This window comes from Xiphophorus maculatus, chromosome 18 (genome assembly GCF_002775205.1).
Source record: "Xiphophorus maculatus strain JP 163 A chromosome 18, X_maculatus-5.0-male, whole genome shotgun sequence".
NCBI classification, from domain to species: domain Eukaryota; kingdom Metazoa; phylum Chordata; class Actinopteri; order Cyprinodontiformes; family Poeciliidae; genus Xiphophorus; species Xiphophorus maculatus.
Genome location: NC_036460.1, coordinates 8,906,452 through 8,921,389, shown reverse-complemented (window position 1 = coordinate 8,921,389; position 14,938 = coordinate 8,906,452). Strand labels below are relative to the sequence as shown.

General features: G+C 35.3%; 1 protein-coding gene across 2 annotated transcripts in view; it reads left to right on the top strand.

The window, feature by feature from the left end:
• The window catches only part of LOC102225693 (beta-1,3-glucosyltransferase-like), an 82,626-nt gene that overhangs the window by 56,225 nt on the left and 11,463 nt on the right, over positions 1-14,938 (top strand). For both annotated transcript variants that reach the window (XM_005796865.3, XM_023351158.1), the window contains exons 7-11: positions 2,186-2,322; positions 2,425-2,488; positions 4,211-4,342; positions 8,812-8,881; positions 11,082-11,195. In XM_005796865.3, coding sequence (XP_005796922.2) covers positions 2,186-2,322; positions 2,425-2,488; positions 4,211-4,342; positions 8,812-8,881; positions 11,082-11,195 — 517 coding nt within the window. The remainder of the gene's footprint in view (positions 1-2,185; positions 2,323-2,424; positions 2,489-4,210; positions 4,343-8,811; positions 8,882-11,081; positions 11,196-14,938) is intronic.

Genomic DNA, 14,938 nt, shown 5'->3' with positions numbered 1-14,938 from the left:
TAGATTTGTCCCATGGCTGGGATGCCGCCAGTTAAGGGGTTAAAGCACAATATACCATCATGACTGTAGTTCATCAGTGCCTGTTAAAATCCACAAAGCTCCTTCAGCTTATTATATCAACCCTTCAATTAAATGTCGCAGATGCCATCTAAACACTAATTAAATATTGCATTTAAAAAATCCATCTATATTGCTTAATAAAGTTGGCAGATAATAAATTAGTTAATGATGCAAAAAGCTATCAGAGACACAGTAATAAATCATCTGATTTCCCTCCTCTAAGTTGCTTATTTGAGATTTTTCAAGCTAATCCAAATAACTGGGGCACATTTTTGTTTGATCTGTACCATTAACATTTAATTATTTGCATTTTCATTGCTGGTTGCCCACTGTCTGAAACAAGAGCATACATTTTGCTCTAATTACACTTTGATGTGAAGCCAACAGGATTTAATAATCACTCATTTCCATCACCAAATTCAGAGGTTAGCATTGCTCTGCTCCTTTTCCGTCTTGTATAAATCCTGCATGGTGTTTTACTTCCAAGGAAAAGATGGTATATATTGTATGCATATTAACAGCTTCCTCCTGGGGAGGAGGAGAAGACAAAGTACAACATCCTGATGACTTGATTCATTACAACATGCCCTACAGCTAAAATATTCTCTCTCAAGTGTTACCAGCTCTGTGTGGTCAGCGTCAGTTTGAGTCGAAGAAGACAAGCCAAGTTTTCATTTCAGAATATTTCAGAAAATTAGTCACTCTCACAAGAAAAGAAAAAAGATTTACTTTTCTACCAAACCAGTTTGAAACAAACATTTAACAGAAATTAATTGATGTATTGTTTTCTGAAAGATGTGGTTCTTCAAATATAACCAGAGACATGTAATAATTATGCTAAACTGAGTTAAAATACATTAAAAACATTTATACTCAAACATTTCCATGTGGTTCACATTCATGGCCTCATGTTTTTCACCTCTGGCTGAGCATAAGAAACTGAAAACAAGACTGGAAAAATATTTATCTGAATGTGTCAATCCTTCCACCCTTTTCTCGAGTCTTTCCATCCTTTTTACACTTTATTCTTTCTTTCTACCTTCTATCCGTCCTTCCATTTTTTTCATTCTTACTTTTCTACTTTTTCCTTTATTTGTATTTTTTGTTTTCTTTCTTCCATCCTTTATGGCTCACATCTCCCCTTTTATGAATCATTTTATCTGGCTTGTTCTGATTAATCAATTTTGTGGAGTAAGATTAAAAAGTTACTGAAAACCATTAAAAAAACAAAAAAAAAACCTTTTGACTAAAACTCTCTGAACTAATTTAAGTCCTTTATGGTGTTTTTCTTAAAGTGCAAATTGTCCCAGTTAAGAAATTAAATGTTCGTTTCTGTTGATCTTTGCTGTACAGTTTAAGAAAAAGAAATGTACCATTCTTTTATAAAATGCTGCTTTCACACAAATGTTATTAGGTTTCCTAACAAAAATAATTCACCTTAGAAAATGTTGCCAAAACATTCTTTAACTATTCAGTTGAATGATTTCAGTGCTAAATGTTTGAGCTAAATTGACATTTTGTTCCATGACCTACTTCATTTCAGAGTTGTTGTGGCATTTTGCTTGAAAACTAATAAATAAATTCATAAAACATCTCCAAAGTTGACAGTTCTGAAATAATACAGATCAAATATTATTTTGGTGACATGCAGTGCCTACTAATTTAAATCTATTAAAAAACTCTTTGCTCTTTTATGTGTTTCTTTTATCATAAATAATATAGTTGGACTTACAGCATCTCCTTTAAAGACTTTAATGACATATATTTTTATCACGCATAATTATCCAGGAATAGGTAATATTGTAAAGATAATTCTTTTCTCCACAGATATCAAACATTACACTCAGCATTTTATCAGCTGCAGTATATGACATTATTTTAAGTTTATTCCCTCAAAAATGCTGGCTATTTCCCCAGAGACCTGCTCACTGCAAACCTACTCACTGGAAATAATTTCAAAGGTTTTTTGACAAGTGCAGTATGAATTTTGCTTAATTAGGCCAGAAGCTGGAATGTTGTTTTCAATTTTATAGCATGTTAATGGTAAAAGTAAAAAAAAAAAAAATAATAATTACTTCCTTCTAACATGATGAAATTTGTCTGTCCTTGGATATTTTGTTATCAGGAGTGGTTTCTCGGCAAGCCTCTGCATGATGAAGAGTCGACCATCATTCATCACTACGCCTTTGCAGAAAATCCCTCAATCTTTAAATATCCAGACTTTGCTGCTGCTTGGGCCTTAAGCATGCCGCTAGTTGTTCGGTGAGTCTAAAATTTGACAGATTTGACATCAAACAGGAGTCAATAGACAAACTACTTTGTAGTGGGTATTTATTTTTCATGATTTGGATTTTTTTTCTTTAGGCTTGCCAACAAAGTGAGAGATGAGCCACTGAAATCTGACTTCACTATTGACCTAAAACATGAGGTAAAGAGATACAAGGGTTGAATGTTTACCTGCAACTTTTTCAGTGTTTTAAAACTTTTTTAATTCTCAGACTCCACTTTCTACAGGTCTGCTACTGTATAATCTATTTGCACAGAAAGAGAAAAAGCATGGCAGCCATCTAAACCTTGAAGTAAATCTTGTTACTTTGGAGAATTATCATAGTGTGGCTTTGAGGCTCTTTTTTTATCAACCAAATTCAGTCAGAGAAGCATCTTGGGATTTGGTTGAGTAAACATGACATGATCAGACGTCTGTTTAAGGTGGTTGAATTTTAGATGGCATGCGTTCTTTCCTGCAGATTTAAATAAAATGTGCTGTGCCTTCCTTAGGTATACGAAGAAAATATGTATACCATTTTTGGTACTATTTTTATTTAGAAATGGCACATGGGCTTATTTTATGTCTGAGACATGCAACTGCATTACTTATTACTGTTGTTGCAGCTTGTAATTATGTTTTTTTTTTCTTGCTCATTCATCTTTTCAAAATAGCTCACCTCTGCCAGATTGAATGGGGAGCGAGCATGCATGAATCAGTTTTCATTTCTTTCCAAAAATTCTCATTCGATTTAAGTCTGAGTCACTCCGACACTCTGGAAGTTTGTTCTGGGTCGTTGTTCTGACGGAAGGTGAACATTGGGCACAGTCTGAAATTATTTTCAGCCTCTAACAGTTTGTTTCACCCAGGATTGTCCTGTGTTTGACTTCAACCATCTTGCCTTTAACTCTCATCAGCTTCCCTTTATATGCTGACAACATGTTACAACCAGGTTTGCTAGGATAAGGGTGTACATACTTCATACTTCTGAAGTACGAAGTAAATTAAATCCAGTCGCTACCACTGGATTTAATTTAGGTGTCAAAGTAAAGGAGACCAAGTACAAATGAATGCTACACTTTTTGGATTGTTTATTATTATTATTATTGAAACCATGTGGGCCTTTTCTTTCCATTTCACAGTCCTACTCTACCCGGTGCTGACTAACCAAGATTGTGAAAGTAATGTGACAAAATGTGATTACTGTTCAAGGAGTGTGAATGGTTGTGTGAATGGTTGTATAGTTTTTTAGAGGTTTAAATTGAAAGAGACATAATAAAAACAGCCAAATAAATTAAGAGAAACAGGGAAAGGGTACAAAAATCATCACAACACCAAATACTAATGAATGCAAAGAAGAAAAATGCTTTCTAATAAAAGCTTTCTGAGCTGATTTGTATAATTTTCTACAAGATTTAAGCATTTACTGTGATTTATTTACAAGCTGAGCTAATAAAAGAAAGATGAATTAAACTATCAGAGCTTTGAAAATTGTACATTACCTAGATCTTGATATGATGATACTTCAATCAGAGTTTTTTGTGCACTAACATAACAGCCTTTAGAGCTGACTGGTTACTTTTGGACAATTCAGTTTTATTTTAGTCATCTTAAAAACTTAGTAACATTCAGCTTTTTTTTCTTTTTTTTTTTTAATAGGGCCACAGATTATTTTTTACCAGCATTTTCAGCCTCTTTTTTTGCCCTTGTGTCCTTCTGTCAACCTTTCTGATATTTATTTTCACTCTGTACATGTGTTGAATTTGATTTTGTTGTGAATACAATTTAGTTATAAAATAATACTGAATGTCATGTTGTTGTTGTTTTTAATGTACAATTAATTTAGGTCATTTACCTTAATAAATCTATTTTTTCTCTTCTCAGATTGCTTTGTATATCTGGGACGGTGGGAACGGACCCCACCTCACTGCTGTTCCTGAATTGTGTACGGACCCAGAGGGCTCTCTTAATGCTCAGTATTGTGCAACCACTTTAAGAAAAGACCCTCCACTGTGTGTGAGTATCTGCTCTGTGTCCACATTTGTTCAACTGTCCTAAGACCTCAAAAAAAATGTAAATTAAAAATTAAATTACTACCAAACATCAAGAGTAGGGTACTGTTTGTTTCTGGTGGACATTGGATTGATTCAGCCTTGCTTTTATATGGCATTATAAGGAAAAAGTCTTGATTTTGTTTTACTAAATTAAATTTAGTTTTGTGCCAAGATTGAAGTCACCCCCTGTTGCTAAGCAACTTCCGCTCATATTTCTTCCTGGTATTTCCTTCCGTTTTATTTTCTTTAATCTAAATCTTTTCAAGTTTATACTTTCTGTTATCAATTAATTTTATTATAATAAGCCTGCCAAACTGCACTGTAGCTTATCTCCATTATTTAGATTACAGGACTTAAAACGTTTTAATTAAAATGTAAATTTTGCACAATGACACAATTGAAAGAGGCTTCAATTTCCCCATCTCGTATGCTCTCTTAACAAGCATTCTTATTATAGGATTTATTTATCTTTAAGCACTTAAAATATGAAATTTTCTACATTCGTTGCTATTCTGATTAAACACAAATCACCATCCATTCTTTATTTATATGCAATCTGTATTTTCTACAGTAACCTTTTTACAAAGGATGGTCCACATGGTAACTTGCTTGTTTTTGGAAGATTTGTGTTCTGTGATCTATGTGGATAATTTTGTTTCAGTGACAATGGAAGATGCAATGGCTTAATTAAATAATTCTCTATCATTGTGGTCCTTCACATCTGATGCTTTGGCTTATAAAGTGTCACTGCTTTTTTTTGGAAATGTAGAAAGGCTCTATAGCATTATAGTCCCAACTTGTATCATACAAGTGCATCTCAGTGAACTAAAATATAATACAAAAGTGGGTTTATTTCAGTAATTTATTACAATAATTATCTATTCAATGATTGTCACCTGTGTGACTTTGTTTACAAATTGTAGTTTGCTTGCTAAAATGCACAATTTGAATGTAAACCGCAGCAAACAAAGTAAACAGTTCACTTTTGGATTCGGCCAAACAAGCAGACCAAGGGACTTTCCTGGTGTGAATACACTTTTAGAAAAGCAGAGTAATACATAAGACGAATAATAAAAAGAATTTGAAGCACATAAATTAATGGGCAGAATTCTGATCTGACAACTGACTTGACTATTAATTGACACCTTACACAAGGAGCATAAGGCACAAAAGGTCACTATTTAAGTGGCTGGCTATTTATAGAGCTCTGTGTCTAAGGATGTAAATGTAAAACTGAGGGAAGCAAAAAACTATGTTAGAAAAATGGTACTAACAGGAAGAACTGTAGCCTTTAAAAGATTATGCACCAAAATCCATTCAGGAGATGTTGACTTCGGCTTGAACCAGTGATTAAAGATCCTCCTCAATCTTAGAAACATCTTATCTGGGCTAAAGAGGAAAGGACTGGGTCTGTAACTCGGTGGTCCAAAGTTCTTGATTAAGATGAAAATAACATTTTGCATTTAGTCAGTAATGAAGGTCCCTGCAACTGGAACAAAGTTGGGAGACACAGAATCCACATTTCTTGAGGTTCACACAACGATCAACCAGCACTTCATGCTGCCTTCTGCTAAACTATATGGAGATGATGATTTAATTTGTCAGATGGAAAATTAAATCATCATTTTGCCCACTCTAAGAGTACCAGTATCTGGTTTCTTATCACCTGGTATCATTTTTGCTCGACTGGTCACCAAACTGGCCTGGCCTAAACCCCGTAGAGAGGAAGATGAGACACATAAGACACAATGTAGAAGAGATGAATTCCCACTTTAAAGCAACAGCATCAAAAAAGACAATTTTACATAATATCCCCACATTAAAGGTGGTGATTTTAGTGTCCACCAGGAAAACTTGTGAGTAATCCTGAATGTTGTACAGAGGAAAGATCAGTTTTTAGCTCCAGAGGAAAAAAAACAACTTAAAAGTAATTCTGTAAGACTCACATTGTTGACAACCCTGAGAAAAATGTCAGTAATGTTGGAAAGAAGCTGAAGTTTTGCTTGGATGTGTTTGTGTCTGTGGATTTATTGACTGATGAGTTGAGATATATTTGTGCTGCCAGAACAGCAGTGGAAGGTGTCTTTATTCATTTTTCTTCCTTCCCTATAAGACACTTTTGATTGAAACAGAAATCACTATCTTTAGCATTCAAAGGACATACACAGACACACGCACCATGTACACACCCCCCACACACACACAACCAGTGCAACTTTAGTTTGAGTCTGGTTTGTTTGCCATGATCCATCCTATTTAAAGACATCACGGTCCTCATAAAGTTTGTGTCTTATAACAGAAAACACTACCACAGCATTATCTTCGACATAAAACAGTAGAGGTCATGAATTTAATAACTATTCAGGGAGAAGTTTTTCTTGGAAACAGAAGGTGACGTGGCATTTTCAGCCTTTTTTATAAAATAGTTGCTTGGTAAATTGCCAAGTACATTGAGAATGGCATCTGGCTTCACTGTCAGCAAAAAAGTCCAGATTCTCGAGAGGCAGATTTTCCAAGATGAAGGGCAACTTTCAGAGGGCTGTGCAACACATCCTTTTTGTTTTTGGCAGTAACTCATCACGTCCTGTATGCTTTTTCTCAGTATGCCTGACATTTCAGGACTGGCTGGTGGTAGGTTTCCCATTATACATTCATGGTTTTCAGGCCTTTTTATCTAATATTCCAATGAGGTCTTGGCAGGCAAACAAGAATGAGCAGAAAAAGACAGATTAAGAATTAAAGGAATTTGGTCAACGAATCTTCAACATTGCACTTAGTGCCGTTATCTTGGAAGATTTAAAAAAAATATTTTGTCTGAAAGTCCTGAACTTAAGATCAGCGAAGAATAATTATGTGGGTGGTAATCTTTTTTAGATTCTCCCATATATTTGAGAGATAATAGGTGGGCAATAAATTACTGCATTATGGGCAGCTTGGGTTTGTTTAAAATTAGATAGAGATTACTATGCAGGTTATACATTTTTAACATAGCTGTGTTTTTAAAAGTAAAAACGCTTTTAGATAAAAGTCAGACCTAAAAGTAAGAAATCTGATGATATATCAGACTTAAATAATAAAAATATCATCATCAGCGATACCAATACCTCCTGTTTTTACTTGTCATCTGATCAATATCAAAACATGTAGTGTTACACACCTTTGTAGTTTGACTTCTGCACAACCATGCCTGGCCTTGTACAAGTGAAACATTATTTTGTTGATTTCAAGTTCTTTTACTTTTTAAAGTATTAGCATCATGAAGATTTCTGTTGTTCGTTTTATTTTCAGTTTTTACTCCAGTCTTCTAATTACATGATTTTCTTAGGCATGTAGTCCCCCTAAAATTTGCTGGGCAATTTTTAGTTATGTTCATGTTACTTGACATTTGAATATTGTAGAAAAGTTTCTTTAGGATAAATATCCTCTTGTTGTTTTTTAGCCCTAAGCTTCTCTCTCTCTATCCAATAATAATAGTAATTTAAAAAGCAGTGATGTAACACAGACACAAACACAGAACAGGACTTTGTTAAAATGTTATCTTACACTTTGATTAAAATTACCTCACCATCTCCAGGACATCTACGTCTGTTCAAACCAGCCGAATTGGAAAATGCAAAAATAATTTGAGTGAGAGGAAAAACAAGATGCTGCTACGCTTTCAGTATTGGCCAAATAGGATTTCCCCTGCTACTTTGCTGTCCATCCCACCACATCTGCACCACCTTACCTTAAAATATACAGGATTTCTCAGAATATGTGATGTGTGCTCACCTTCAACCTCAGTTATAGTTCACACCGTGAGATTTGAGCTTTGTTTGAGGCTAACAGCAGCAGGACTCGATGCCCATAGCAACCCTGTCGCCAATACAGTAATTTACTTGGAGCACAGCCAGCATGATTTAGTCGTGACGAGGTTGCAGCTTTGGCATCAGGCTAGCATGGAGAGCACCACTTCAAATTCTTTCAACTGCGCGTGGGTCGGATGTCATGGATAACTTTCCGCTGCTGCTAACAGGCTACTGCACACCACATCAGGGACCTCGGTGTACTGAACCACTGATCTCAGTGCAAAGGTTTTTTTGATATTCGAAACAGTTGGGTGGGCTCCTGAACTCTTGTTGCATCTCGAAAGACCTGAACTCTTGTTGCATCTCGAAAGACCTGAACTCTTGTTGCATCTCGAAAGACCTGAACTCTTGTTGCATCCCGAAAGACCTCTCCAGAAGCCTGAAATGTCCATCCACATTCATATTAATTTTGTTTTTTAATGTCATTATACTGTTCTAACTCTGTGTGAAGGAACTTTTTTTTTAATATATTTTTTAAAATAATGTTTTATGATCATAAAAACATATTATAGACACAACGATGAGTTTGTTTTAGCACTCATGCGCCATATTTTCCACTCAATTTTGATCTTTTCTTCACAAGGAGGAGCCTGTGAAAAAAGAAGACATATTTGTTGCTGTGAAAACCTGCAGAAAGTTTCACAGTGAACGAGGTGAGTCACGCTCTCACTCTGAGAAAAAAGCCACTTAATTTTCATGTAAATATTTCACATTTATGCCCTGCTGTTTTGGGTAATGGATTTGTTTTACCCCTGACATGTGAAACTGTATGAGTGCCTTCTCTTATTATACTAAAATCCTTCACTAAATTACTCTACCATCATGTTTGAAAGGATTTATTTGTACTGAAGTAAAAAGAAAAAAAAACGTGTGAAATACTTAATGCTGTGTTTCACCCTGGAAGTACTTAATACTGTGTTTCATGCTGGAAAAGCATACTCATCCAACAGTAACTCCTATTGGCACATTCTGGCCACCATTAAGCTTCTCACAGTAGTTCTGCTGCTATTTTAACCTGATGAAAATGGAGTAGGTTAAGTCAATAGAGCAAATGGCAAATTAATTATAGAGAGATCGGACAAATTGTGTGTTATATTTAAAAGGAGTGCCTGAAATGTAATTTCATTAATTACTTTAATTACTGCTTCCTTTTCCAAGCTGTTAATATTACGTTAAGACATTGGCAGAATGGAAATAATCAGGTTACTAATAACACAGATTAGTTCAGACTTATAAAGTAAGCAACATAGAAATGTTTTGTGTTTCATTCAATATCTCACTTGGTTTAAAAAAAAGCCTAATCCTTTTCCCTGCCGGAAGCAATGATATGCTTTGATAGCACATTTAGAGAATGACTGCTGCAACAACAGTAAACATCCTATGTGTAACATGTGTGTGACATCACACAGCTGCACAAAGTAATAAAGCTGGCTAGACTGGAGATGCTTGATAATACCTGGATCAGATAACAAAGGCTTCCAAAAAAAAGATCAAGCTCTGACAGATAAGCTTTGGTGGTTATTACTATTTTCCATATTCTGTATTTCTGAAAAATCTAGCCCAGTAACGCTTACAATAATAATATTATGGGAGTAAACCTTTCGATATTAGAAGGCGAAGTACAATTCTTCTCTATTGTCTCATTTACTGAGAAATCTTTTTTTTTTTTTTGGCAATTGAATGAGCACATTTTGTAAATGATTTTTGTGTACATATGCCAGCTGGCATTCGTTAAAGGAGTAAATGTGAGATGTTCATTTGGAAAGAAACAATTTTCTCCGCAGTTAGATTTAAAAAAGTCAATATTACCATGCATTTCATTCAGTCTAATGCTTACCTTTAATTGAGAGGAGACCAAAGTGCCTTCAGTCATTCACACGCCGAAGGTGGTGAGCTACATTGTTTCCACAGCTGCTCTGGGCCACTTTACAAAAGCAAGACTGCCATGTGTCGGCGTCACTGGGCCCTCTAACCACCACCAGTAGGCAAGGTATGTGAAATGTTTTGCCCAAGGAAAACGACAACTGAGACAGATGGAGCAGTGGTTTGAACTGGCAACCCACCGTTTACATGCCACTGTCTTCTAACATTTTAGGAATTTAAGAACATTATGTGAAGATAATGAAGCAACACCACAGAACATCAGTTAAAAGTTTGGCAAAAATGAATAATGACCCAAAGCATACAACCAAATTAGGTGTGAAGGAGCTTAAACTCAACAAAGCAAAATGTTTGGAGTATCTTTGACAAAGCACTGATATAATTTCCTGAGAAAATTTGTAGGCAGGGCTCAAATGGTTTGACCTACCTTGATGACCCCACATGTGTCTGCAGGAATGGGATAAAATTCCAGCAAACTATTGTGAAGCTTTTGGAAGAATAATCTTTTTGGCTCAACTGTTTGGCTCAAGTCACATAATCTGAAAGGTTGTTCAAATACAGATAAATGTATTTGAGCATTTATTTGTATAAACTTTTGACTCTAAAAATTCAGTCTTGCATTATTTGGGTATTTAGAAGATATACAAAGATTTTGTATATCTGCTATACCGTATGTGCTAATTTAAAGTTTTACCAAATAAAGAAAAAATATTAAATCAAACACTATCGTGTGTCTGCATTGTTTCCAAATTAGATTTTTTTGATCGGTTTAGGTTTTTCAGTCAATAAGTAAACATTTCACCAATATCAGACAGAAAGATGGGGTACTTCTATATCTGTGCTTTCACTTTATATAAAATAGTAATTAGATCAGCTGCAAAATAAATTGTGTATACCCCTCAGAGACCAAAGACCTGCTTATTTCATAAACTTTGTGAATATTGTATTGATTTTTCCTGCCCTTTGCTCTAGTTCCAGTAATAAAGAAGACTTGGGAAAAGGATGCCTTATTTTTAGAGTACTACAGCGACCACGCCGAGCCTTCCATACCAACCATTAATTTAGGAGTGCCAAACACTGAGAGAGGTGAGTCCTCCTTTTTCAAGCCTCAACACCCTCAGCCTCTCCACAGTAGATGCAGTTAGTGGCCTTGGCTGACGCTGTCAGCTGCACTGCACACATTGGTAAATGAAAAATGATCTGGCAAACTGAGGCTGAAAGTTACACAGTCTAAGGCTTTGTGAAGGGAATGTAATTCAAACCGAATATTGGAGGAAAATTGGAAGTAAATGAAGTGTCAGCAGGGAATTTCTCCACAGATTGTTTCTAAAATTGTGTTTATGTTACCTCTGAAAATGAAAAAATAATAGGCTATTACACTAGCTTTTTTTTCGTTCAGTGTCAGCTTTTTGTAGATAGATCCCCACCTATTTTTTCAATTTTTAAAAAATATTTCAGAGGAAAACTGCAAGGTGGTGATAAATGCATCTGTGTGTCCCTTTTACTTTTGAATATTGGGAGGGCCTTTCTGGCAGCTGTGAACAATAACAGGGGTGAAACGCTAGTTGGAACAAGTTGTTAAATTATCATCTGCTATTTTTCACAGATATTTTTAGACTAATGTGTTTCACTTGGTTCTTCATAACAGCAGTTTTGTTTTTGTATTAGTAGAGGAAATGTTTAGTTAATTTGTATGCAAATTTGATTGTTTTCACCCAACACACGTCAGCCCTTTCACTCTTAGCAGATGTTGCTGAATCACTTCTCTTAAGCTCTTATTTGATAATAAAATAGTACAAATTACCTTACAAGATACCTCACATCCTGTAAAAATCATACAATCCTAAGGGTAGTATGGGTATAGGTGAAAAAATTTAATTTTTAAATCCAACAATAAAGGTAAACAATCAATCCATTAATTATTACATAAACTCAAATTAAATTTTTTATCTTAGAAGATTTTAGATGACGAAATTGTAATTCAACTTTCTAAGAACAAAAATAAACCCAGAGGAAAACATTACAGTCTGGCATTTGCTTAGTTGTTAGCAACCTCAAGCTGCACCTGGCAACAAATCCCAAAGGAGGCTCCCTCAGGGAATGCCCTGCAGATAACTGACAGGAAGAAGGAGACCTTGGGACATAGCAAGTGTCCCTGTGATGCATCTTATACTGATGGACGGTTATATGGATGGAATGGACGACAAAATGGTGAATATCTTTTTTTTGCCCTCATTTCTAGCTGAATACATTTATTGATATGCTAATTAGTATTTTAATATGGCAGAGTCAGCCTTTCCTTGTGTAAACCTTTATATAAGCTTCACCCCGAGGCAAGATTTGGAGTGCGAGTCACGTCATTTCTGAATGAACTTGTCAGGAAGGTCTATTTTTTCCTGTCTCTGCCATTGAGCCATTTTGTCTTGACACCTCACATATTTTAGTCAAATGCCCAAACATTTTCAAATTTAGAAATTCTTTATAACATTAAATTGAAGCAGATCAAGAGAGCATTCTCAAATTTTTTGTGTAATAGGTAATATTTTGAATTCTCACATAAAACCAGCACAAGCTCTCTGCCTCTGTTCTTGCTGGAGGCTGGAGCCAAACTTACTCTACAGTGAGATTGCCGTTGGCACAAGAATTGCTCTATGGACCTGTGATTCATGTTGCAACTTAATGGGATGTGCAATGGCTGTAGACATTTTCAGCCTTCAATAGAGTGGGTAAAGGTTGCACTAAAAAAGTCTAGTCCTTTCTTGCTTCTGCTGCTTTCTAGCTCCTTAACAAGTTTGCTTTGCAACCTGTTTTCAGAGACTAAAGGAGGTAGGTTGCCACTGGCCCCTTGTTGGTAAATGTGGACTTGCAGTACTGAGATTTAGTGGTATGAAGGTGCAGTAACCTTTGCCATGTCAATCTCTTAATAGCTCTGATTTTTTATTTAAACCCCTTAACTCAAGATGTTAGTGACAATAGACATATTTTTAATCGCATTTTTCATATCTTCTTCCTTATGACTGATCCTTGGATTCATTTCAAAGTAAAACGTCTCTTTTTTCCTGTTTGCATATTTGTAATTGAAAGTGCCTTCTTCTAACTGCGCTTTAACAAAAATAAAAATAAAAATCAGCTTGAATTTTCTGTGTGTTTGGGCATTACATTACCTTTAATACCAAAACCTTTTATTCATTCCACCTCTAAGTTTTCTTCTCCAGAAAAATCCACACATCCTTCCTGCCAGTAACTGGTGTTGGTATTTTTGGAAGTCAATGTTGGGCCAAGTCTCTGTAAAAGATCAAGCAGTAGAGAGTGTGTCCTCTATAATTTGTCTTCTAAGGCATGCCAGGTTCTTTTTTGGAAAGCAACAACTTGGTGCTGGCAGCAATCCACATCCCATCATCGACTGGTTTGGTAAAATGCCAGACAATAGAGCTGCTGTCAGAGCATTGTATTAAAACTTAAAATCAATTCTACATCTAAGAGAATAAACAATCTATTGGAATTACAGAGTGATTTTAGATTGGAGTCCAAACAACACAAATATGTGTGTAAGAAACAGTTTAGTCTATAAATCTGAGTGACTAATTGGCAGAAACTCAGTAAAGTGCTCCTGAGAATCACCTGAAAATTTTCTTTACTTTTATTTGAGTCATTCCTATTTTGAGTAAGAATGTTTGATTTCTCTTCCAAACAATGCACCTTGCTGTAAACCCTAACCCCTATTGCAAATGTTGAGACAAAAATTTCAACCAACAGCTGCTGTGGTTAACGTAATGTAATCTATAAATTAACCAACAATAAATAAATCAAAACAAGACTAATTCTTATTAATACCCCACTAAATGAAGACAGAATGATACCTCAGGAAGTAAATACTAAGGCAACCATAATTAAACTCATTACAAATCTGAGCATTACCAGAAGCGTATTGGTTTCTTAAGTCATGAGGAAGGACATTTTATCGCTTATTTCTGAATTGTAAGAACAAAGCCTGAACAAAGAAAGGAAAGTGAATAAAACAAAAGTCCTAGAACCACCTTCATTAGTCAGTCATAGCAAACAGCAACAGCGAAAAGAATCCAGCTTCTATGAGGTCCAATTTGTCACTCCAGATTCTCTCACATTTCCTTTTCTAATTTCTAATTCTCAGGTCTAGTTTTGCCGATCTGCCACTTATTTCTCAACTCACTTACTATTGGGTCTTGGCAGAAGCTGGTTTTTCATCATTCTAAGGTCACTACATGGAGAGAAGGCAGTCCTGCTCGGTTCACTCTGGCACATTTGATAACTGGATGGTCCCAACTTTTGGATCATGATGACAAATGGTGCTAATTTGATGGAAAAGACAACTTATAATCCCTAACTGGATCAAGATGAGCATGCCTGCATGTAAAAGCTATAATTTTACACAAGGAAAAACTTGGAGAGCTTTCATTGTGGCTAAGATGAACATTACGACATTGTAATTGATTATTAATCCCTGAAAAGTATTTGGTCATTGATTTTTCAAGCTTAATTTCAGCTAAAATATTCCTTGGGTCAACCAATGAGACAGACTTCAAAACTCTTCAATTTCATACATACTATTCATATCATGACAATGAGACAAAAACTTAGCAAGGCAGTCGATTTCATTTGCTTTAAAATCCTGGGCCACTACTTGCATATTTAAGAATATACTATGTAGAAATCTATGGTTGTACAAGGACATATGGAATAACCTATAAAACTGTAGCTCTGTAAGTTATTATTTACACCCAAGGTGTTTATGCTTCATTAAATTACTCATATTTAAGTCACAGGTTTACAACAGTCGCTGACACTCACTC